The sequence below is a fragment of the Hippocampus comes genome, unplaced genomic scaffold (genome assembly GCF_001891065.2).
Source record: "Hippocampus comes isolate QL1 unplaced genomic scaffold, H_comes_QL1_v1.1 scaffold272, whole genome shotgun sequence".
Lineage (NCBI taxonomy): Eukaryota > Metazoa > Chordata > Actinopteri > Syngnathiformes > Syngnathidae > Hippocampus > Hippocampus comes.
In genome coordinates this window covers 178,763-204,285 of record NW_017805876.1, presented here as the reverse complement: position 1 = coordinate 204,285, position 25,523 = coordinate 178,763, and the positions used below count along the sequence as shown (strand labels likewise).

General features: G+C 43.2%; 1 protein-coding gene across 1 annotated transcript in view; it reads right to left on the bottom strand.

The window, feature by feature from the left end:
• Positions 1-2,232: 2,232 nt before the first annotated feature.
• The window catches only part of b3galt1b (UDP-Gal:betaGlcNAc beta 1,3-galactosyltransferase, polypeptide 1b), a 24,312-nt gene continuing 1,021 nt past the window's right edge, over positions 2,233-25,523 (bottom strand). The window contains exon 2 of the mRNA XM_019888845.1: positions 2,233-4,725. Coding sequence (XP_019744404.1) covers positions 3,522-4,508 — 987 coding nt within the window. The 5' untranslated portion in view covers positions 4,509-4,725 and the 3' untranslated portion in view covers positions 2,233-3,521. The remainder of the gene's footprint in view (positions 4,726-25,523) is intronic.

The following is a 25,523-nucleotide window of genomic DNA, read 5'->3' as shown; positions in this document are numbered from 1 at the left end:
TAAGGCGTTTTTAGCCGAACAAAACGACCATGTTTCGTCAGGGAGGAAACATCGTATGACTTTCTGAGGGCCCCGATAACTTTTTCCCTTCAAAGTATTCATTGTTTATCGATCAACATGTCAAAACATTTCTGTTTCAAACTCCAGCAGAGGGCCCGCCAGTGGCAAGGGGAAACAATAAACCCGATTTTGCTTTCCAATGTCAGCTAACAGCAGTAAGAATCATTGTAAAATTGGACCACAAACTCGCAAGAGGCTCCCCCCCCCCGCCCGCGGGGGTGGCAAAGGCCTTTCGACCGTCGTCGACGGTGTTGACAAGGTCTTTACGAAACGTAAGGGTGCCGTCTCCTTGTGACCAATAGGAATGACAAACCTTCGACTGAAGTGGCTCTCAACTTTACAAGTACAGTCCCACCGAAAAAATACAACTCCCTGGTTACCTTTATCAGGTGCTGTCTCACCATGTTGGTCTTTGTTGTTGGGTTTATGATCCTCTGGATGAGTTGGAACTGGGAAAGTAAAATCCTTTTGCATACCTGTAAACCTCGGCTAATCGAAGTAAAATGACAGAGCCAGCTCTCGAGGGAGCGTGCCGGCTCTCATTGTTCACTTCAAAGAGGCGGCTCTTTGTACCGGCTCGTTCGCGACCGACACATCACCCGTGGGCACAATGTGTCCGGACAGCAAACCAGCGTTTAAAAAAAAAAAAAAAAGCCAATAAATGGGCAAAGGAAGGACTAGAAACAAGCAGCAATATACGTTTATTCAAGTATTTGTTCTTTATTTAAAAAAAAAAAACATAAAATATACCACAACCCTTTGTGGGATAGAGAATATCACATTAGCTTCAAATACTGCAAAACACATGATATTCGTCCGCAAAAGCCGCAGCCAGCCGCACGCGCAAAATAGGGTCAATAGCTTTTGCGATCAACAACAGATAAACGACACCGGATAGTTGCAATATCCTGCAATGCTCTCCGCAACAAATCAATTTGCCACCGGACCGCTTAAGCAAAGAGCAGCTGCTTGATTGAGGCACAGAACGACGAGAAGGGCGTCGGGAGACTAAAAAAAAAAAAAAAAAAAAAATACACATTTGAATCTCACGATTGGAGACGGCGGCACAATGACGTCGTCACAAAACTCGTCGGTAGGAGAGCGCGCTTAAGTCATTCGTGGTTTTGACTACAATCCGGATAAGCGGGAAAACCTTAAATTACTTGTCTGTTTGGGCACGTTAATTTTGTGTGTGATCGAGCAAAGGAAAGAAGAGAGGCGACCTGGTTATTGATCGGATTAGGTCAACATTATGTGAATACAAATATCGTCGAACTTGGCACATCATCGAGAATATGGAATCAAATATGGATTGCTCTTGCAGCTGAAACATCTCTACTGGGAAGACTTTCTTCAAGATTGTGGAGGCTGTCTGTCAGAATTTTGAACAAGGGCTCGTCTCACCATCTCACGCACTGGCGCTTTGGAAGAATAAACCTTCAGTCAGAAGAGCAATTCGGGTTCAGGGTCGAGTCCGGTTTACCGTCGCCAAAATGTGTTTGGTATTGATTTTGTCAATGATTATTTTGAACTGGTTATAATGTGTGGGATTGACCGAATCAATGTGACATTTTAATCATTGCGAGCGCTACAGGAAGCTCGAGAGTGTCGACTCAGCAACCGCGGGGCTCCGGTGTCTCGGCTCAAGGACACTGAGCAGGGGCGCGAGAGCTTGTCACTGTGCGGGTTTGAACCAAGGTCGCCGGCTACTTGAAACGGCATCGCCATGCAACCATGACGTCAGAAGTGAACCCTCGGAATATTTATTTGTGTCCATACTTGACCGAAGCAAATGGCAATATGAGGCTTGCGCAGACTTGGTCACATACCGTGACTGTTTTTCCCAAAATGGATCAAATGGTAATTTTCACGTACCGTATTTTCCGCACTATAAGAGACTTCAGAGTATAAGGCGCACTTGAAAAACTGTTTTCATATATAGGGAGCACCGCATTATGAGGCGCATTGAATAGAAGCCACAATAGTGGCTGCGGTTGCGTTATGCATCCACTAGATGGAGCTACACTAAAGGGAACACAATACAATACAATACAGCTTGATTTATATCGAGCTTTCGCAACCGCTGCAGCTGCGACAAAGCGCTTTACACAACATTTAAAATGCTATTGATCCATCTATAAGGCGCACCGGATTATAAGGCGCACCGTCGGCTTTTGAGACAATTGAATGCTTTTGGGTGCACCTTGTAGTGCGGAAAATACGGTAATTCGCTTTGTTGTAGTCATTCGAGCTGAACTGAAGGCAACCGGATGTTATTGTGGTGAATCTCCTTTCCAAAAACACTTCCGCTAGAAAGAGAATCTTTGGAGTCAAAGTCATTGTTGCAGAAATTTGTCTGGCGAGTGGTCGGCTTGCAAACAAATTCCGCCGCGAAGTCGATAGCCGAAAGAAAAACGGAAGAAGCCTTTTGGTGAAAAAGGTCAAATGCCTTTTCGCCGCGGAGAAAAGTCAACTTGCCTTCAATTCAACTGTCACGGATACGTTTGATTATTTGACACTTGGTTTCGTTGATAAAAAGCGAGATTTACACGGCGTGGTTCAAGTGAGGCAATTTAGATCTTCAGATCAGTCTGGTCGAAATCAAGATAAAAATAAGAAACATTTGCCAATGCGACTGTCGCGTATGCACAAAGATCTGTATCACCCAAAAGCTACACGGAAACGGACAGTCAAAAAAAAAAAAATCTTCGGAATCTGAAACTTGGACCTGCAGTTGGAAATCCGGCCTTCGAGCGTACATTATGCATCTCATCGTGAAGACAACGGATTGGTTGGCCAATAGTCCCAACGTCAAACTCCCTTTTCACATTTCTCGACAGCCTTAATGGCCAAGGCGAAGATCGAGCACCAGTTCTGTCGATCTTCAAAAGGGCAAACGTTTGAGGAAAAAAAAAAAAAATGGTGACCCGACTTTTTCTTAATACAAAGCATTTATTGACTTGCTGCGTGTGACGAATGTTCTTCCGGACCTTGACCTTGTAAAAACATTGGCTGCAAATACCAACGCTATGAATCATCTCATGTACTGACCGTTTGGTTATCACACACAAAACACACACACACAAAAGTCTTGATTGCCTCGAAGTCTGGATATCCAGACAGATGATCAAGTTGTGTGAGGTGAGTGAGTGGAGTGATTTTCCTTCCCTAATTTGTTCAGAAAAAACTCGGGACCAACAAATGTGAACGGCAAACCTGGTCCACAGTTCGGATGGCAAATCTCCCGAGCGTGGTCGACATCGAATTTGGTCGAGCCACCGACTTCCACTGAATAGTCGCGGAACTACGTCATGAACTCACGGTCAGAAAAATAAATCCAAGTCAAATGCGCGAACCTTCGTGCCGATACGGATGAATTTTATCGTTCGGTCATTCAGTACGTCACCGATGATTTTGGAGAAGGAGCAAAAGGTGAAGCGAGGACCCCCCCGCTTTGCCCTTCAACATCTCAGGTGCTTCTTGCTGGACATGTCATTCCAAATGCGGTGCATCTCCTCGGGCGAGATCTGGTGGACCGTGATGACCCGCCTGTACCTGCACAGGCTGTAGGCCATCTTCCAGTGATTAAAGCCCGTGTTCTGAAAAGGGTGGATGCCCAGCTTCCGCAAACACAAACCCACGTACACGTCCTCCAGGTGCAGCAGTCTGGTGTGTTGCGACGTCTTGAAGATGAGCTCGGCGACGTCGGAGGAGAATACGTAACCGGTGCCCGAGCAGAAGGGCGGGTACTTGCTCTCCGGGTACAAGTCTCTGGACATGTACCACTTACTGCGCATGTCCCTTATGGGGCCCCCGTGGATCACGTAGCCCGTGAAGTATCTTTTTCGCGGCTTGGTGGCGGGTTTGAGGAGCTTGTAAAGCAGGTTGTCCATGTTGACGAAGACGTCGCTGTCGGTCTTCATGACGTACTGCGCTTTGGGGCAGAAGGTGGCCACCCAGCGCATTCCCATCATCGTCTTGAGGGTGAGGTTGTGGTACGAGTCGATGAAGTCCTCCACCACGATGTCGTGGAAGATCTGGCTCTCCTGCTCCACCATCTGGTTGAGGACGTCGTCCGTATTCCTGCCCAGGAGGAAGACGGTGAGGACGCGCAGGTCGCTGAAGGCGCTCTCGTCGCCCCAGGTCTCGCGGATGGCCTGGCGGGCGTCGAACTCCTTGTGCGTGGTGCTGATGAGGATGACCAGGAAGGGGGCACCGTCTCGGCACTTGTTGGGCTCGTTGATGACGAACTCGTAGGCGTGCGCGTTGAGCGGGCGGGTGCGGATGTTGGTGAAGGTGACGTTTTTGGCGGCTTTCGCCGTCTTGCGTATGGGCAGCGACATGTGGCCCACGTAGGCGGACGTCGGCCGGGATAAACTCAAGTACCACAGGGCGCTCGCCCAGCACACCACTGTCAGGATGTAAAGGCAGGACACCTTTGAAGGCATTATGCCGCATTTAAGTGTATTCCGAGGAGCTGGATTTTAGAAGGCCATCTGTCCGTGTGCAGTCGTGTCCCACCCAGGAAGGCACCATTGAGCTGCTCCGGTGCGCACTTTGACATTAATTGTCACGAATTGATTCTTTCACAAAGGCGTGAGTGACGCTGTTTGCTTTTTAATGCAAAGCGGCTGGAAAAAAAAAATGATGGATGCCCAATTATACCTGAAAGAGAAAGGGAAACAAACATCGCGTTAATATTGGATATGTTGTACAGTCAAACCTCGGTTTTCGAACGTCTCTGTTCTCGACCAAATCAGTTTTCGACCAAAAATTTCGAGTTTTTTATGCCTCGGATTACGACCGAAAATCGGTTCTCGACCAAACTGAGCGCACTTGAATGCGCCACTTGACTTCTCTCGCCTTCCTTACACGAGGAAGTGATGCTTCCTCGGGTAGCCGAGGAAGTGACGCTTCCTTGTGTAGCGTTCCATTGTGAGCAGACGCGTTCAATAAAGATTTTGTTTTAAAAAGAGCGTGGTTTCGGTTTTCGAACAAACTGGTTTTCGAACAGCCTTCTGGAATGGATTATGGTCGAAAACCAAGGTATGACTGCATATGTAATATAGATCACACGCTGGGGGCCCAAAAAACATGCATGCTAGCTTAATGGAGCACTCAAAATCGTCCCAAGGCGGGATTGTGAGTGTGGATGTGATTGGCTGGCAACCGGTTCAGGGTGTCCCCCGCCTACTGCCCGAAGACGGCTGGGAGAGGCTCCGACACGCCCGACACCCTCGTGAGGATAAGGCGGTTCGGATCATGGATGGAAGGTCATACACCTAACAGACGTATAAATGCAACTTCTATTTTTCGTAAGCTACATCCCAAGACGAGGACTCGCTGACCATTGTCTGCTGCCAAACCAGGAGCTGCTTCGGTTGGCAATGAACGGAGTCGGCTGTGTCCACACCCACAACGGCGCAAAGTGCAGTTTTTAGATACGTGCAGATTTATGCTGCTCACTGTGCCCGGATTTACCCCGGTCACAAATATACGTAGACCAAACAAAAGTAAACTAATACGCATAATCGTGGTCGATCCTATCCAAGACTTTCCATCTCCGTGCATGCAAGCTGGCGAGTTGAATGAAATTCGTCACGTGATGTCCGCTTTTCTTCCACTCCGAAACGGCAAGTCATTGGGAATTTATGAAAAGGAGAATCATACACAGATGACAATCCACAATTCCGAAATGAAACGGAGCTGAAAAATCACTCTGAGTCGATGGCGACATAATAATGAGATGATATGAATTCCATGTAACGCCACTCAAAATGACGCTCACTATACACACACACACACAAACACACACACACACACACACACACACACACACGAGTCTCTGGATTATAATTGTCAGTAAACGAATCACGACTTTGACAAGAGAAATGAGTCGGGAAATGTTTTTTTTTTTTTTTCCACCAATGTTGTGCTGATCTGTTTTCTAGCATCGTCAACACTGAGCGCGCAACCGTCTTTTCAGCTGACACCTCAACAAAATGACTCTTATTTCCCAGAGGATTTACATAACGAAAGCGTAATTTATGACGGCGGCGCGCCGGGCTTAGTGTTTTATCAATTAGACGTGCAGGCACACATTTGCTCGTACCGGAGGTCAGACGGAGTGTAAAGACCAAGCCGGGAACTGGTTATTGGGAGGTGAATAAATGAGCATGGGAGGGAGGGTGACATGTCGTGTATTGCGCGTACACGTGCGCACAAACATGCAAAAAAAAAAAAAAGAAAAGAAAAGAAAAAAGGCCATCTGGAAGTGAGCAGCTTTGCATTTCATGTTGAAATCTTACTTCCCACACTGGGGTGTAATAATTTAAGAGACGGAGCGGAGCCAATGTTTACGTGGCAGCTCCTTTTGGGGTGCCAGCGAGTAAAACATAAAAAGCCAGTGGATTTTCGAAACAACTTTTTCAAAGCTCATCTGGGGTTTCTTATTTGCGCATGCACACACACACACTCACGCGCACACATATTTGTGAATGTTTACAGTTAGGATGGTGAAAGCTAAACTTCTCTTGTATGGATTCCTAAAAATGTTCAGACAAATCTGTCAAAAAAAAAAAAGAAAGAAAAAAATAAGGGAGAATTAACGCTTGCATGCCAGAGTGAGTTCAAAATTTATGGCAGGGGGCGCGATGTAGTTTAAATGGTAAGTGAAAAGGAAATGATTTCCCGATTGAGTGACATTTGAAATCATCTCATTCATATTTAAGGGGTCATCTGAACAAACATGTGAAAGTAAAAAGTTCAATCAAGAGTGATGGCCTCATTTGTTGTGGTGGAGAAAAAAAAAGTGCAACGTGAGAAAATCGAAAGCTGGCACAGAAAGGAAAAAAAAAATTGTGTTTTATGACGTTTCCGTTCCGATTATTTCCAATCACCTTTTTGCAGATTTTTCCCCCAAATCCTGAATCAAATTCAAATGCAAGAGTAAATTACACATTATTTATTTATTTTTATTTTTTTACAACGATCTGGTCTTGAAAGAAAGAAAATGTTCCCTTTTACTTTCCAAATTGCGTGACACCTTTTCTAAATGAAAGGCAAAAAAAAAACAAGAAACAATGCCATTCGACTTCTTTTAGAAGCATCTGTAATATAAAACCTTCCCCTGAGGCTGCAGACCGGCTCGGGCCCGTCCGCCCCCGCTGACAAGGACACCTTTTTCAGTACGGCTCCAGTTAACTTTTTTTTTTTTTCTTCTTGGGTCTGATTGTCGCTGTTTTGAGAGACGTTGAAAGGTTTTCGATGTGCGTGGCGGGAATTAAGGCCGTCGATTACTGCAGCGTTGGAGCCGAGCCTTCGGGGCAAAGCTGCTCGTTCTCGGCCGAGCTATTGTTCCAATCAGCCGCGATATTGGACGTCAAACGAGGAGTCGGTCATAAAGTCCGCGGTCGATGTTGTACTCGCATAGTACACACTCGGTGGAAAAACGCAGGATGGGATGTGGAAGGAGCGGAATAATTAGCCAAAGAGAGGCCGTTTGTCAAGTTTGATGAAAACGCAAGAGGTCGGTGTTGTAGGGAGAGGGGAATAAAAGACACGCATTCATCAACAACGTGACATTGCTTTCTTGGAGCCGTCGGCCGAACAGTTTGGTCGACCGCTTTCTAAAAAGCTTTTATTATACTCCCCGACGCACGTAACAAAAAAAAATGTTTTGATTCATGGCTGCAAGGCCATCGCTTCGACGGCCCTCCAAAGTGTTTTTCCAATAACGACGTCGCCCGCCTAATACGTGGCCACATTCAATTCAGCAAGTTCACACAAAGCTGAAAAAAAAAAAAAAATGACCCGTAGAAAAAAACCTTTCAATGACGTCGTGACCTTGATTTCACCAAAAGACGACTGTTACCTTAAATCAGGCAGTGCGCGTGGCCGTTTGGGGTTGGTTGCTGATGAAATATTTAAACTGGCGCTAGCGATGCTGTCCGTTCATGTTTCCTCCTTGTTTTTTGTTCAATCCCGGTTTGGAAGACTCGAATCTCGATCGACGGTGGGACGGAATCATGTGATGGCGAAGATTATCGCAGCACGCCACACATCAAAGCTGTTAAATGCCTGATTTATTCTTTTTTTTTTTTAATCTTCATGTATGGGGTCTGTAACAGATAATCTCTACACATTAAAAAAAAAAAATCTTACATATGTGTGTACCAGGCCTAACATGCATGTTTTTCGAAAAGTGGGAGGAAGACTCATGCCAACTTAACCCCCGAAGGCCTTGAGCTAAAATTCTAACCTCGGTATGACTTTACCCATCATTGCTTCATGAAACATGAAGGGTTGAAGTGATGAAGCCACAGATTGGTTGGCATTATTGTTCATGTGTGCGCGCGTGTTATACAGTGATGCGATCCCACGTGGCGAGGTGGCGTGCGTAGGCAGTGCGGTGGTGAGAATGTGGATAAAGTTCAACGCATCAGTGCCGTGTTTATCTTGCAATAAACTGTTATTCTGCAAACTTTTTTGTGTTGTTGACGTTGTTTCGTAAGAAAGCATTGTTTAGATATTTGAGGGATCACAAATGCAAAAGAAATAGCATCGGCTTGAAATGCATCCACTCACAAAAAAGCTCGTTTTCTCATGTTCAACTGCTGTTTGCAAAAGAATGGTAATAGGTAGAAATGTACTTTTTTTTTTTTTCCTGAGGAAAGAAGAGCGTTAAAGCTTTATTTTGGTTTGCTACAGAACTCAATTTTGTGTAGGCCTTCAAAAATTAGTCCAATGTTCCAAAATGGCTGGCATCGGACTCTCCCAATTTGAGAAAAATGGCGGACATTGAATGAGTTAAGTCGTGGTTTAGTTGCCTAAACTTTTTTTGCAACTCAGATTAATTTCTTGCTCGTGTTTGTTCCAAAAAAAAAAAAAAAAAAATCAAAAATCTAAATTGTTTCATCCCTATTTGTCAACTGTGCTGTCCAGCTTTTCTGCACAAACCTGCAACTGGAAACAGAATGATCAGAACAGCGTTAGATGAAGGCGAGTGATCGGAAACGCTAATTATAATCGAGGCGTCTCGTCGTCTACTCTACTTTTTTTTTTTTTTTTTTTTTTTTTTTTTTATGTAAAAACCTCATGAGAAGACGTTCGCAGAAGCGTTTCCAGCGTCATATCCAGCAGTCAGGTAGTCATTAGAGAGACAGATGGTGCCGCGGATGATTGGACTCTCCACTGACCTATTTGAATGTGCTTTTTTTTTTTTTTCTCTCGCTCTCTTTACTGCTACGCTATGTCAAAGAGTCGTCAGAAATGCAAAATACGTTTCGGTAATCTGCAGGAATCTTACTGGGCTAACGGCAGTGAGCTTCTTAAGCGGCTCCACCGGGCTTGTGAATTACTCGCCGATAAAAGCGCCAGGCAAGGTTTCTTATGACGCAAAGCCGCATAACCAACTTTGGGCCGTCGCGTACGTGGCAAAACGCAATTCCGCACGCGGCGAGACGGATGTCAGGCGAAATGAAAACGTCAAAGAAAGTAAAGCGCAACTGAGCTTCGAAAGGTAATAAAAAAAAAGGGAGCGAATAAACGTGAGATCAGGAAAAGGGGAAGGAGACGGCGGCGGAGTCGGCATGTGACAAAATGATGCCTGGTGTGTGGAGTGCAAGTTTGTCTCGTGGGGTCTTGCAAAGAAAGCTGCTTCGTCTTTGGAGCGGAGACCATCTTCCGTTATGATTGTTCTCCATCACAGATCGTATCAAGCACCAAAAAAAAAAAAAAAAAAACACAACATAAAAATGACAGGAGCAAAAAGGATGAAACCAGCTGCCTCAATGAGTCTTTTGAAGCATCTGGATGCCATATTTCCTCCAGTAATTCAAAAAAGTAATTCAAATACGTTATTTTATTCTGTTTTTGCATTTAGCATTTTTATATTGTACGTCCACCTGTTGCTGCACCGTTTGTGTTCACATATCTATCGCGTCTTACCCAAAAGGAAATGAAAAGTTGAGTCAAAATGACAAGACAACTGTTGTCACACTATGTCGGGAGGAAAAGTTAAAAAATGAGCAGGAAAAGAACCACTCAAGTTAAGTGCAAGTATGTGCCTAATCTTAGTCCATTAACGAAGGATTTGCACTTTGTTACTTCCCACCCCTGTCAGCGATTTGGCTCAAACAAAGCGCAGCGAGGTGCCTGCAGTGTTGAGAGGAGATGGCCGGTAACCATTAGCAACTGTGAGAAGAATCGGGATGGAATCACGGGTCATCTACTCAAGCAGGTGCTGGCCCCCAAAAAAATGGATCAACAAGTCTTCTCATCTTCAACTCATCCCTTCTTTTGGACGAAAAGATTCTTCCGAGTCATTATGCTTACTTTATAAAATGAGCCGAGCCCACACGTCGCCGGTCCAGATGGCCGCCGAAAGCTGTTGCGACCCTCGTAGACTTTGCACAGGCGGCATGTGTTTTCCCTTGACACCTCGGGGGTGGGGTGGGGGGTGGGGCTCATGGAGGGCCGCGGTTACGTTTCTGTTGCCTTGACGGCAAAAAGCGACGCGATCTGCAAACACATTTTCACATGAGCCATTGACAACACTTCGTTGTTGGAGTGTGTTAACAAAAAAAAAAAAAAAGAAAAAGAAAGAAAGAAAGGGTTTCTCTTCATTGGAAAAAAAAAAAAAAGAAAAAGAAAGAAAGAAAGAAAGGGTTTCTCTTCATTTCACAGCACCCCGCTCACCCCCAAAGCTTTTGCCATGAATTATGCATTTGCATTCAATATGTTGCCATCCACAGAAAGCAACGGAACAAGACACTTCCTTTTTGCCAGTCCCAGGAGTCAACTCTCCTTCCTTTAGCTCAAAGCCTCATTTCATTATCGCTCTGAAATTTAGGACAGAGCGAAACTTGCTTACTAAAACGCTACGGGTTGTAACGCGTTTTGCTTAGGCCGACCCGATTCGAGGACAGACTGCCGTCACTCTTTCTTGAACAGATGAAGTTCCTTTGCGAGCGGAGTTGAAGTTAACGTCGGCAGATGAGAGTCACATGGCAGCGAATCCAAATACTGGAAGCAGCGCCGGCAAGATTTTTACTTTGCTATGTACAGCACCTTGTACAGTCAAATCTCGTTCCAACGTAGCTCGAGGGACATCATCAATCTGTAAATGACAACGACAGTTCGTTGTAACCATTTCCACTAAAATGTCCGCCAACTACCAAGTTTAATAAGCGGCTGAACATTTATAGACGTAAAAACATGAACGTGTCATAGTCTAAACAAGTCCGTTAAAAATATGTCTAAAAATGTTTTTCTTAGACATGAAACAAACAACTGTGGCGGTCTGACTTCATCTCTGAAAATATTCAGTCAGCAGATGTTACCCGCCATAGGCAACTGTCGTCAATTGACGTCGTCTCGGCTGAGCTTCCTTTCTAAAGTGGGAGACACGTTCAGCCTCGACAGACGGCGAAATATTGCTGCCGTTCAACCACAAATGTTTTCAGACCAAGTGCTCAGGTGATCAAGTTGCCGTGAGCAGATAGGTGTCTGCCCATTATTGGACAGACATGAACGGGAGCGATCGGGGGTTAGTTTCGAGGCGTTAGCTTTTCGGCTAACGTTGAGCGCGTCCGCTAGCTTCCGAGTGAGCGGTGACGCGTTACGACGTCACCGGGGCCACCGGCAGCAGAATTAAGAATTACGATTAGACATTTAGGAATTGATTTGAAATGAGCCCTCAACAAAGTGCATTTTTTGTTCCAATTTTGTGTGATAGAATTTACTGCCGTTCAACCACAAATGTTTTCAGACCAAGTGCTCAGGTGATCAAGTTGCCGTGAGCAGATCGGTGTCTGCCCATTATTGGACAGACGTGAACGGGAGCGATCGGGGGTTAGTTTCGAGGCATTAGCTTTTCGGCTAACGTTGAGCGCGTCCACTAGCTTCCGCTGCCCGAGTGAGCCACCGGCAGTAGAATTAAGAATTACGATTAGACATTTAGGAATTGATTTGAAATGAGCCCTCAACAAAGTGCATTTTTCGAAAGTTACAATTTTGTGTTGTAGAATTTACGACTTGACCGCAGCTCGTTTTGGGAATAAAGAGCAACATGATATCAGTAATGGGAGGTTAACTTCGAGTGTGCATCCACACACTCCTCAGGGATTCGTTATTCTTCTCAGAATGACACAAGTGTCAACAGCGCCAAAATCTCTGGCATCCTATCATCCCATTAAAAACAATTTATTCGGGGAGGGGCACGTAATCCATCCAATAATTGATCATTATTTTTCCTCATAGTCAATCAAGGGAATCCAGAGAATGCCCATCCCTAGAACTAAAAAATATTACGGCGGAACGGACGTTTTTTATAGTCAATCAAGGGAATCCAGAGAATGCCCATCCCAAGAACTAAAAAATATTTTTTTTCTCTCTCCCTTCATGTACCTTGTCTGCTTTTCCACAAAGCGTGAAGCCAGCAGAGTAGTTGGAGTCTCCGGGGCAGGAAGCAAGACGCAAGGGGAGTTAATGGGCGAGCGAGCGGCTGCGGGGCTCCTATTACAGGAGCGGGATACAATCTAGGAAGCTAACAAGGCACAAGTGAGCGTCCCCCAAAAAGTTGCCAGTGTTGCGCAAGGTCAAACAAGAGCAATTGGCGCATGAAATGAATCCAGTGAAAATGAGACAAAACAAAAACACAATTTCCAGGCAGGATAATATACATGCAAGGGTTGGGATTTCAAAGGAGGGTTCGTGTTTTAAATTTGGTGTTTAAAGTTAGGGTTTCAAAGGAAGATCTCAAAATTAAATTAGGGTTTCAAATTAGGGTAGGGGTTTCAAATTAGGGTTTCAAATTAAGGTTAGGGTTTCAGAGTCAGTGAGTTCGGATGGTTGTTCGTCTCTGTGTGCCCCGCGATTGGCTGGCAACCAGTTCAGGGTGTTCTCCTGCCTACTGCCCCTGGACTAGATTATTTTACCCTAATCCCTCAATTTGACCTTTGCCTGTCTTTTATCAACAGATTTATTATGATTTGCGACACAGTGCCGGTGTTGTCTCCCATAATCAATCCAGACAAGAAAAAGAGAAAATGTCAATCTATTTTGCTGCGTGTGTGTATTTGGAGTGTGTAAATACGTGGCTTTGGCTCAGTGGATGTCAATAGAGTTAATCTGGTTCACATATTGTCCATTATCTTTTATTCGCTGTTTCAAAACACCGCTTCACCTCTTTGAATCAATAACACTTTGTTTTCCCCAGAAAAATCAAGGTGAAAAGATCCTGTTGAGTATGTTGAGGTTTGTTGAAAGGGAATTGCCAACGCATCTCATATTCATCTTTTTAATCTTTTTATAAAAGGAAATGGTAACCCGAATAGATGTGGCACTGCCAATCTTCGACTTTTATGTGAATCATTCCAAATGACAATTTTTTTTGGGGTAGCGACCAAAGTGACATTGAAATAAATTAAATGTCAGAGACATGGCGAGCATGTTTGTATGCTTTTGGTAACTCTAATAACTCGCTGTTTTGTCTGCTTCACTGGACAATCTGTCTGAGACGAGCAAAAAGGTGTTCACACGGATGCGGGGAACGTGTAAGGAGCAGCAATTTACGTTCAAATGAGACATGGCGTAGTTGTTAAGATACTCTTTGCTCCTAATAAGCCTCCCTGAAATCTCACTTCATTGTCCCTAACATTATCCCATTATGAAGATATTCATTGGCACTGACAGCCAATGTGAAGCAAAATAGAGCCACGGGGTAATTACAGTCTACAATTTAAGATGGTTACAGACCGTAATTATGGCTCGTGCTGGTATCTGCTCAATCAAAAAGTCGAGGGTGTGCAGGAGGGTGCAACAATGTCCAATGGAGTATTTTTAACAAGGGGGACAGTAAAAATATTGCAGTTCAACATGTCTCTGAGTTGCAGTTGTTTGTTTATAGCTACCGTAATGTCTATGCTAATTCCCGTGAGCTCGTCTAGGGTGGTTCACATTTAGCGTTAGCATTATGCTAGCAGACTTTGATTTAATGGTTTGGTTGAACATTTGGGCGTTTAAATATACAAAGTTTAACGCTCAAGTTCTGTTTTTACGTGTTGCTGCTTCATATGTGTTGACATGGCAGTTGTTTGAATGTTTATAGCTACCGTGATATCGATGCTAATTTCTGTTAGCTCATCGAGGGTGGTTCACATTACGTGTTAAGAGTTATGCTAGCAGGCTTTGATAGCAAAGGTTTGGTTGAACATTTGGGCGTTGAAATACTATGCTACTATAACAGCTAGCGCATAACCATAAACTTAAGTCCATTTAGCACTGATGTTCTGCTGCCTTTACGAGTGTCTTGTTCCACTTCTGTTATGATTAATTAATTGTTTATGAATTGATGGAATATGATGTGTCTTCACTATGTGTCATGTCAAATTAAGCCGTAATTGATCAAAGATGAAACTTTTTCCTGTTTATCAATCAAGGAGATTTCTTCAAATTGCTATCCGAAATGCGCTTGTCATAATCGGGCACACTTGTCGACCCCACATTAGTTCTTTATACTGTGATCTCACAGTGTTTAATAGAGAGCTGAAGTTTCAGTGTAGCCTGGAGTGCTTCAGTTTCACTTTCCTGCAAGCGAAGAATTCAATTATTTTCATGCTCTTTAATGTCATATTGATGCTGACTAAACTGATGTCTGGTATGCCCGATGTTGGAAGGACCTCGAAAGTTATGTGCAACATAACGAGTCATATCTTTCCCCAAAACGACAATCAAATCCAAACGTGAATACACATTTTCAATTAACGATACTTCCCAGGCTTGATGACGCTGACAATTTGACATTTCTGCTGACTGCAATGCAATAAAAAGTATGTACAGTATCTCCAAATGCCGTAACGCAGTGCCGGGATGCGTGACTTATCGTACATGAAATCAATATCAAGAAGTCGATTTCACTTGCACTTTCATCCAGTTTTGTTGTGATTCTCCATCTAACGCATCACGCGAGAGCAAATAATTGATTCGCAAAGCCGGGAAAAGAAAGATAATGTGTGTAAAAAAATAAAATACCGCCATCCATGAATTTGCCATCCGCTATGATTACACACTTAATATTGTGCGCAAACACTTATTGCGCTTCTCGCCACTGTCTGCGGTAAGCACTTTATTAACCCCCGGGTACCGCAGTGAGTTGTCCTCTCAAGCAGTGGCAGTCTCTCCAAGGTATGTCTTTAAGTAAATCTCCTCAGGTTTTTAATTAAATTGCTCGTGTTGAAAGTGCCCGGCTTCACCCCCTCCTCTGGACAATTTTACAGGGCATAATTTGCAGTCGGCTTTAGCATTGTCATATGCAACCAGCAACAGTGTGGCAAAAAAAAAAAAAAAAAAAAGGGGCTTTGAACCGTTTATTGCTACTCTCAGATGAAGTTTACTGTTAAAGTAAACATGAACTTCAATGCCTCCACTAGTTCAATGCTAACATACATTGAAAAACACCATCGCCTCATGGACTATCAGCATCTAGTGCAAGCACAAAGACAACAATACTCTTATATATTCTTTATCCTCTGTGAAGAGTAACTACGATCCACTGGTGTCGAACCACAATGTGTGGTGGTTGACTGCATATCTGTCTTATGCTGCCCCCAGGTGGTCAGTGCGAACAGAACAAGGTGTACGAGAGGAGAAAGTGTGACAATAACTGTTAAGCAAAATATATATTGTGTAATATTATCATGTTATTTTCTCATGAAAAAAAATATTTCAGAGGCCGGAACAGATTAATAGCATTTCTGTTCATTTTACTGGGAATGATGATTTGAGATCTGGGTGTTGCAGAGTTACAGACAAGAGTCACGGAGCAAATTAAATTCAAACTTCACGGCAACCATGTATGTGTTTTTTCACTTGTTGAAGTGCTACTAATGTCTAGTTCTAGTCGTAAGGTTAATTTTCAGTCATTTCATTGACCAAAATGCTGACCCGAATTTTGGATTTGCTCCCTCAGCGCTACACGGCTGCCGCCCACCACTCCTCTCAGAGAACGCAGAGAACACATTTCTTTGTGTCCTCAGCAACCTTTCCTTCTCACTCATCCTGAAAGTTGAATCATTTGGTTTCATCGTGTTTTTGAACGGGATTAAACACTTTAAATGGCGTTTACCTTATGTGATCATTTCCTCTGCGACGCATGTTTTAATATGCAGAATATGTTTTGATTAATATCCTTTTAATCTTTGGGTCTGGAAGTTGTTTGGGGCTGGTGGGAATGTATTTCCCTTAGACCGCCTGCAGACCAAAGCAATCATGCCCTTCAAGAACTGCAAAATGAGATTAGCATGAAAAAAAAAAATACATTGTTTAAGAAAAGAGAGAAAAAAAATGCCTTAGGCTACGTGTGAAGAAAAAGAGGAAATGTGACCAACAGACTTTCATCAAGAGGAGAGAAAAAGACATCTTGCTGCGTTCACTATTTAGTTTTGCTCTCTTTTATGACTTTAATGCCCTTTAGTGGCAAAGTAATAGCAGCACTTGTAAGAAGTAAAAAAAACAAAAAGTCAAAATGCCCCTTTCCTTGAAGTATAGTACATAAAGTCAATATCACCTGCACTTAAGTCTCGATTAGGCCCTGATTCTCGAGCACGCGAAAGAGAATGATTGTGTTTTTCAAAGCAGGGAAACAGAAAACACGCTACCACCCACCATGTAACAATACTAGGCCAATGCATCAGCTACAATCGCTGGCTTAATATTGTGAAGGCGACAACGAAAAGCAAAAAAAGAGGCACTGATTTCCCGCAACTCCCCGGAGAGAACGAAAGAGCAAATGGAAAAAAAAAAAGCCTTTAGGAATTGATTCAGTGGTGAGATTTTTATCGACACCTTCGGCGAAAAAGGCTTCTTTTCAACTCAAGCTCACACCAAACGCTCTTTCAAGCAGAAAGGTGCTTGAAGATACATGGGAAACACTTGTGCACAAACGGTGGAAAATAAATCACGTTGCGGCACCGCTGCTATCCCTCTCAGCCAATTCTCATATGTTTCCTTCAGACTTGACGTCAATAATCGCCAAGGGATTTTTGAGCGCTATCAATCCCTGGCAGGCTGTGTGAGGCACTGATGGGTGTCACCTTCACACAAGGTGTCCCGAGGCTTCCAAAGCTAAGTGTGGGTGGCATGGTATTTAAAGCACTGAGATCATGGAAATGTCATCATATTTTCATCAAAAGGACAACATAATGAGATAGCGACGGCCAGCGAGATGCGGGATACAGTAGAAATGTGGCCCACTGTCGAAAATTGGACTCGACCAATCAATTGCGATAACGCTTGTGGATCATTATATTTCCCTGAGTGTGAAAATGTCTCCAAGCGTATCTGACCACAACCATTTTTAAGCGAGTTAGAAGGAAAAAAAATGGTGCGTACACATCAAACGGAATGCTAGCTAAGACAAATCAGCTTTAATGATACGGCACATTTTATAGACGAGCTAACTGGGTAAAAGACATCTAAATAAAAAAACTGGAGAATTTAAGATATTTGAAAGCAACGTGGAGGAATAAAAAGTACTAAAAGAAGGTACATCGCAAGATTTCGGGAAAAAATGATTTCAGAAAACGACATTGATCACAGCTTAGCTAGGGTTAGCTAACTTGCTGGCTAAACACTTTGCTACCACATCTCTTCTAACAAATCCTGTGGTGGCAAATAAGCAACACTTCTGACAAGTATCGTTATCGCCAAAAGTGGACGAGGAGTCGCTAATCGTGTCCACACAGGAGAAGACAGACAAGCCATGCTAACAGGCGCGAGGCTCATGGGAAATGTAGCCAAACACCAAAAAAAAAAAAAAAAACAGTCTGAACTGGGTCACAGAGAAAATAAGCCACTACGAACCGTGAATTAGCAGATATATTAGATGTGAAGGAAGCAAATAATACAAGAGTAGGCACACACGACGAAGAATAACGGAGAACACGAAATTCTTCCGTACGTTACCAAATACGTCAGCCCGGAGGGGGAGCCTCTAAGATTAAAAGTACATTATTAGTGGTAATTGCATATTAAGTGTTTATCTCAGCAATGCACTAAAGAAAGCCGAATTTGAATTTTTAGTTTTGAAAACTGCATGATAAATATACTCACAATGACAGTATACCTTTTATTTTGAAATCAATTTTGCTTTGGTAAGAGACAATGTAACCCATTCAGAAATACGCCCACTTTACACTTACATGGACAGTATATCACAAAATATCCCCTAACCACGAAGGGATTCAATTTGTATCGTGATTTGAATTTTCACCCATCCTGAGCGGCGATCTTGATGTTAACATTGTCACACCATACACAGCCACAGAAAATGATTTGACTCACTACATTCTCTCCCCCTCCCTCTTTCTTTGGATTTTGTCCACTTGGCACAAAGTGCCCTGGACGACACAGGCAAAAAAAAAAAAAAAAAAGGGTCTGGAAAAGCACTTGCTCCATTTACAAAGCTAATGCAGGTTTTTAAGACAGAAGTCGAAGCGGGAAGGCGAGAGAGAACACTTAACACATAACCTGCCGCTCTAAACTACGACTAAAGTGATGACTGGGAAAGAGGCACTCTTGATGAATGAGAGTAGGTCTGCACATTGTTCCTTTCGTGAGCATAACGTCTGCCCACCATTTATCTAGTCGCGTTTCACAGCTTGGAGTGACCCACCACTCTAGGATACTCTCTGTCTCCATGAAAACGCATTTGTCGACTCACGTTAGGGCCGATCAGAAGCTTGAAAAAGCAATATCTGCCAGCGTTTGTCAATACCGTCATGTTTCAAAGCATGTCTGAAGACAGAGGTTTGCCACAGTTTTCCAAACGTTCAGTTTCGGAACAAAAACCTACATTTGTTTATGGACTAAAATTGTGAAAGGCTGAAAGAAAAGTTTGTCTGAATAAATCCTTTCCTGCCAATTACCATTTGTTTCAGAGACAGAAAAAAAACAAATATAAAGAAAATTGGAAAAGGCAGTCAACAAAAGCTTGAAGGCTGCAAGCATAAATAAAAATTGAGCCAACTGGGTATTGTGGGTCAAAGTGAGCATACCAACGAGCGTTCATGAAAGGTAGCAAAGTTGCGGGGATGCAAATGTTTTAAAGGCGCTAACTTTGCTAGCCTTGGGGAACCTCACTAGCCAAAAGAGATTTAATTTCCTGTAGATGCCGCAAGATGGTGGTTCAATGTAATTTTTCTATTAGACAAGGCTATGACTTGACTAACTGAAACTGCTCAACTCACTTCAAAATAGTTCATTGGAACCAGAATGCCACAAGATGTCCCCCCAAAGCAAAACTTTCACGTTTAGCAAAACTGCCGGGATGTGAAGGGATTGTCTTTTGAGACTGTCAGGGTGTCTTGAGTAGGATTTGTGATCGGATGAATGAGTGTTTGGGAGGTAGGCTGACATTTGAGCGAAACACCGTTTGGCCGTTTTTGTTCATTTTCATCATCTAAGCAGATATTACAGTGTATTTTCAGTTACAAGTCAGCTAGCGTAAGCGGGTGCCTTTTCAGATCGACGTGCTCACACAGCTCAACAGTGTCTCTTGGCAATAAACGAGTGTGCTGCACCCTCTTGCTGCTTCATGTCACCATTTATCATTACAAACACGAATGTCTGCGATTGTTTATAGGTTGCCCTTAAAAAATAAATAAATAAATACATGGGACGACTGCCCTTTGCCTGATTCTAACCATCAAACCAACTAAAGATTTCCCGGACTGCGCTGAAAACACGTCAATCATAAACCGCTCACGTTAAACCTCAAGCAGCCACCCGTGCGCATCGTTGCAGCATCGCCCGGTCGGCTCCCAAGGTTACATATTTGACAAGAGCGGGAGCGTTTTGATTGCCTTCACCCTGGAGCTTGCCGGAACTGTCGCGTCTCACTCCTGCCTAACCAAATTAGTATCATTATGCCACCTGCGTTATATGACGGGAATAGGCGATTGCGGCACTTGAGCCGTGACGACGACAGAACATTTTTCACGGGAAAACGGTCATTACGTTTGCGATTGACAGTGCGCGTTACTTTTGTGACAGCGACGGGAGCGACCTGTTAGATCCCATATATACCCACGTCGATTATCATATAATAACACTGTACGAAGAGGAAAAATCAGGAATTTAATCAACTGCTTATAAAGATCTTGGTTCAATCATACACACTAAAGAGATGCTGCGTCGTTTTCCTAAACCACTCACTGCGTAGCTGTGGGCGTTGAGCAGACTGGTTTCTTTTACCCAAGATTGGGTTAAGTAATTTGATACAGCAAATTGGTTTGAAGATTGGATTTAGGCGGTCTGAGGAGCTGAAGTTGGTGGCCATTTTGTGTTCTGGAGGTGTAGTGTATGTAACCCTTTGAGAAAACGGTGGCGGCGGCTGGATGGCTTAGTGGTTAATGCTGCTGACTTTTGGGTCAACGTTCAAATCCTGGTCAGGGTGGACAGCCCACTAATGAAAATATATGGGCAGGTTGTGTCAGGAAGGAAGGGCATCTATGTAAAAACTGTCTCACATATCACGTTAGTGACTTGTTGTGGCGGCCCTGACGTGGAATCAAATTTATTGGCATTGCACGTACGTGATACGGAGCAATGAAATTCACTTAACGGTTACAAGCCACGCAAGAGACGTAGAAAACAACGACCAACAGAGGGAGACACAACGGAGAAACCTGACAAGTAGCCAAACGGTGTCTCGATTTTCCTGAGATGAAGAGGAAAACATCCAGGAAGAGCAAAGCTTTGCTCCCACAAGAGGGCACAGTGTGGGATTGGAAAATAAACACACCTCTGCAACATAAATGCTTCATCAATAGGAGATATAAACACGCCGTTCTTCTTCTCGTGAGAAAATATTGGTAATATAACTCTTATTTTTAACCACGGCGATATTGATAATCCCTTTTTTGGTTGGTTCAGGTCATCGTTTTTACGCCAATCTTGACCCAACATGCAGGGTCAAAATCCTCCCCCCAATGCGCTGAGTGCCGCTAACTTTTCGCATCATTTCTAGCCAGGCAACACCCATTTAAAAGAACACATTCACTGCCATTCAAATTTTAGCCAAGGTATGACTCATTCTCGACTTAACCATACAGCACTTAGTATAGAGAAAAAAAAAAAATCTCTTTCATGTTTTTCCAGTGGAATGGGTAGCAATATGGCATACTCAGCCCGGCCATATGCGCCTTCTCGCACGTGTTGTGATTACAGGGAGGGTTGAAATAAGGGGACGGGACTCCACGGGGATGAATTCCTGCCGGCAAAGGCGCAGCTCATTTTCTACAATGATCACATAGCGCGTCCTATGAAAATGGAGAAGTCTAACTCAAGGCCATCAGTTCCAAACAGCCTGTGTTGAATCAGCAGAACAACAACGAGGGCGTCGTTATTAGCTTAGCGACGGAGGATGAAAAACAGCTTTCGTCTTTGTGTACAAAGCTACTTCACATGCTGCGCGAAAGGCTACTAGCTATGAGAGACAACAACAACAAAATGAAAGGAAGGCAGCTTGAGGCCTTCAAGCATGAACTTGTTTTATTCATCATAGACTGATAAAAGATTTAGCATCTCGCCATAGATTTTTGCGTCAGCCCCTCAATCCCCTTTGGGGAACCTCGGTCCTCCAAATGTCCAAGTTGGCTTTTGAGGCGCTCGCAATATTAGAAGCGCGAGGCAAAGAAACCAGATCGGTCCACAGCGTGTGAAGCTCATCGGCGAGACGGCGCGTCAATCACAAAGTGTTCGAGAAACGCATCACAGCTCAACTGTGGAGACCGCAGAGGCAAAGCCTTACCGAGCCGACTCTTCCAGAAGAATAGTTTTGGGCCGAAAATAGCATCAGGAGTAAATCCTTATCATTGCTTGAGTGATTGCTGATTTGATTACGCTTGGAGTTATTATTATCGTTTTCCTTTCTAGGGCATAATCAAAAAAAAAAAAAAAAAAAAAAGCTAATTAATTTCTCAGGATGATAAATGATTTACTCGGTCTGTTTGATGAGATCTGTTGTGCTTCAGATGAGCACAATAATAAGTAGGATGAGAAGATTTGCAGGCACGCGCTTGCACGCATTTGATTTGAACGTCCTCGCGTCGTGCCTCGCGTTGATATTATGCTCAATATTTGACAATATGGTTTTCCACGTTGCACTCATTGTACAAATATTAATGTAGCATCATCATCGTCATCACCGTCGATCGGCAGAAAGCACAACAATGCAAAAAATGCTGATGATTTGAAGTGAACCCTTTCATGCACCAATAACGATAACCTCTAACCCGCTAACACGATAAGCTGCCCACTTTCGTAACCACTGTGCTCGAAAGGGTTAATCAAGGGGCCCACTCAGAGTGGGGGAGTCAGTTGCCCATCCCCTGATTTAGATTCTTCGATAAACCTACCATGCAGGTATTCATGGAGGAGGTCGTAGTACGCGACGAAAGCCCACGCACGCGCAAGACCGTGCAACGTTGGCAACGGAGACGGTCCCGAGCCGCGCTTCAAACCCAGACACCGTGACTGAAGCGGCGGCAAACGCGTTAACCTTACGTGCCCTCACGTCGCCCTCTAAACCATTCCAATTTGCTAATTTAATTAAGCCTATTTAGAAAGAGTACACCCCGGCCGAAAAAAAAAAAAAAAACGTACATAAAAGAAGCTGCGAGGCAAATGCGACGCAAACCAAATTGCCTTTTAATTTGCAGTATTCAAGTGAGCTCCCTTCATCGGTACTGTACTGTAGCCTTCATTTTAGCTTTGGCTTCTGGCTGAAGCAGAAAAAGCTGCCAGAGTGCCATCATGAATTGAACGAGTCATTGTAGCAGCTGTGCACGAGGCTCAAAGCGCAGATCATAAACATAAATGCTAAATGGATTTTTTGGGGGTGAGTGGAGGGGGGGGGGCGCAGCAACAGCTGATATCATGCGTCAACATCATGCATCAATGCATTTCCACACATGGCATGAATACTCTTACTTATTTTTTTTTTTGCAATTCAACTTCGATTTGCCCCAGCATGACTCGAATTATTTCCATAATTCGCAGACAGAATCTGTTCGAGATGGAGGCATAATTTTTGGACCGATGACTCAGTCAATTTTCAATTTTCAGTTTTTGAGTCTTTTCGTCAAAAACAAGTGTGTCATCCAGCATCCGGGCGAGGAAAATCAAGCAAATTAAAGAGAGCAAAAACAGAATCTGTTGGTGATGGATCTCAGCTTGAATCATTTTGAGGGAAAAGTGACAAATAGAACAATCCGATAAGAATACGAGAACTGCAGAAAAAGATTGCCGCTCCAAAAACATCGTCATACTCAAAAGATAAGCACAGTCTGGAAGGTAAAATTAAATGTAACAGCGTGGGGGCCAGTTACTCGATAGATGCCAATATTATGACTTTTTTCAATGTAGTTTTTAATTTCATTTTGACATTTGTTTTGTTTTTTTTTAAGTTCGGTTAGTTTCAATCTGTTTTTAGAGCATGTTTGTTACTTTTTAAACTTTTTTTTTTGCAATTCTTTGTTTCAGTTTACTTTTTAGTAGTTTTAGAGTTAGTTTGAGTTTTTTTAATACATGGAGTATTTTTTTTGAGTGCAAGATAAACAAAAGTTGCTCAGCGTTGTGTTTTTAAGTCGACGACAATTCCCAAACTGTCTGACCTTCTTTTTTCTGTACTCAGTAATACCAAAATAAAGACATCTCATCCTGATGTATGAAATTAATGGACAAAGATGAAACCAAAGACATTTTTCTCAATTACCATAGTTAGTTTTATAAAATGGAGTTTCTGTTAATTATTGTTTTTTTTTTTCAAGCACTTACATTTGTATGTTATTTCGTGAACAAAAAAAAGTCTTTCAATTGTAGTTATTTCACATTAGTTTTTGTTCACTGTCATAAATTTTTTGCAACAACAATAGAGCAATAGAACAGAACAGCCCCTTTCATGCTGCTTGTAAACGGTGACATTTTCCTGTCTTTTCCCCCCCATGCTGCTGTTGCGTTTTAACGGCACAGCTTTGGGGGGGGGGGGGGGGGGGGGGAATGAGGTCGACTACCGTACATGCTGCTCATATCAGACGCTCAACCAGGTGAGCAACACTGACTAAGCACAGACGCATGACACTTGAACCGAGGATTACGGCGTTTAACTCGCTTAACTAATTACACCTTGCGGAAATGTGATTAGACCAGCCAGAGTAAGAAGGACACAGACAGAGACAGACCAGGTTGTGATCGCATGCGCGTAAGCTCAAGGGCTAATAAAATAAAGAGGAGACGCTTCAAGATATACAGCAAGTCTGGCTTCGGACCTTCATCCCTGTTCGGCCAGATGGACCTGAAATCGAGAAATGGCCATGTGGCCGAACGGGGAAAGTAGATTAGCCTGTGATCCAGGTACTGATGCGAAATGTCCAAACGACATTGAGGAGGAAATAGCATGTCACTCTCAGCATCCGCTGCTTTCACTGGGGTGGATGCTGAGTAAGTACGGATGGAGATAAGAATTTACAGTATTAATTGATTACAGCAACCAAAATATTTGTCATGTATCTTTTGGTGAGGGATCATAGCACCGCATGTTATGGAACTTTATAAAACATACAGTCATGACATAATTCAATAGAATTTAAAAGAAGAAGAGTGTACTATGTTTTCTGCTGTGTCAGCCTTTGCTACCTGGAAGCGGTATAAGACAGGCAGAATGGTATACTGTTCATTGAAACATCTCAACTCCTCTCAGCTCATCAGTACAGCACTAATATTAGTTGATCTCAGGCATGGTAATAGGATTTCTTTGCTTCTGAGGATTGTGGGGGGGCTCTACCCACCAAAAATAAAAAAAATAAAAAAACATGACAACTGACCACAGGGCAATGTCGAAATATATAATTAAATGCGCAAGTAAATGAAAGATTCACACTTAAGAGTTCAACTGTATTAAATGAATAACAAATATTTTCAAACGAAAGGGTTACAGCACCGCAACACAAATGCTATTTAGCACTAGCATTAAGCTAACAGACTAAAAGGCTTAAACTTTAGCCAACCCGATTTGATTGTTTGAAGTTGGGCAAGTAAAGCAATTGACCATCAGTGACATGAATTGGAATCGATAAGAGACAAATGTTTATTTAATCTATTAAAAATTGTAAGAGGGCTGAACAGATGATAGCAAGTATCCTGGGTAAGGTGTCGATGAATTCAAGCCTATTCCAGTTGTTTGTAGGTTAAAGGTGGACTACACACTGGATTGGCCAGTCAATTGCAGCCGAATTGTAGAGTGTGCATTGATTCCAACTATTTGGGATACTGTACCATGTTTGAATATTTTAAGTTAAGGGTTTAAAGGGGACCTAAAGCGGTTTGTTCACTTCAATATTGCAGGATATTAATGCAGGGCACCGCTGTGTGAAACAATGAGCTCCACTCACAGTGAGGGGGGC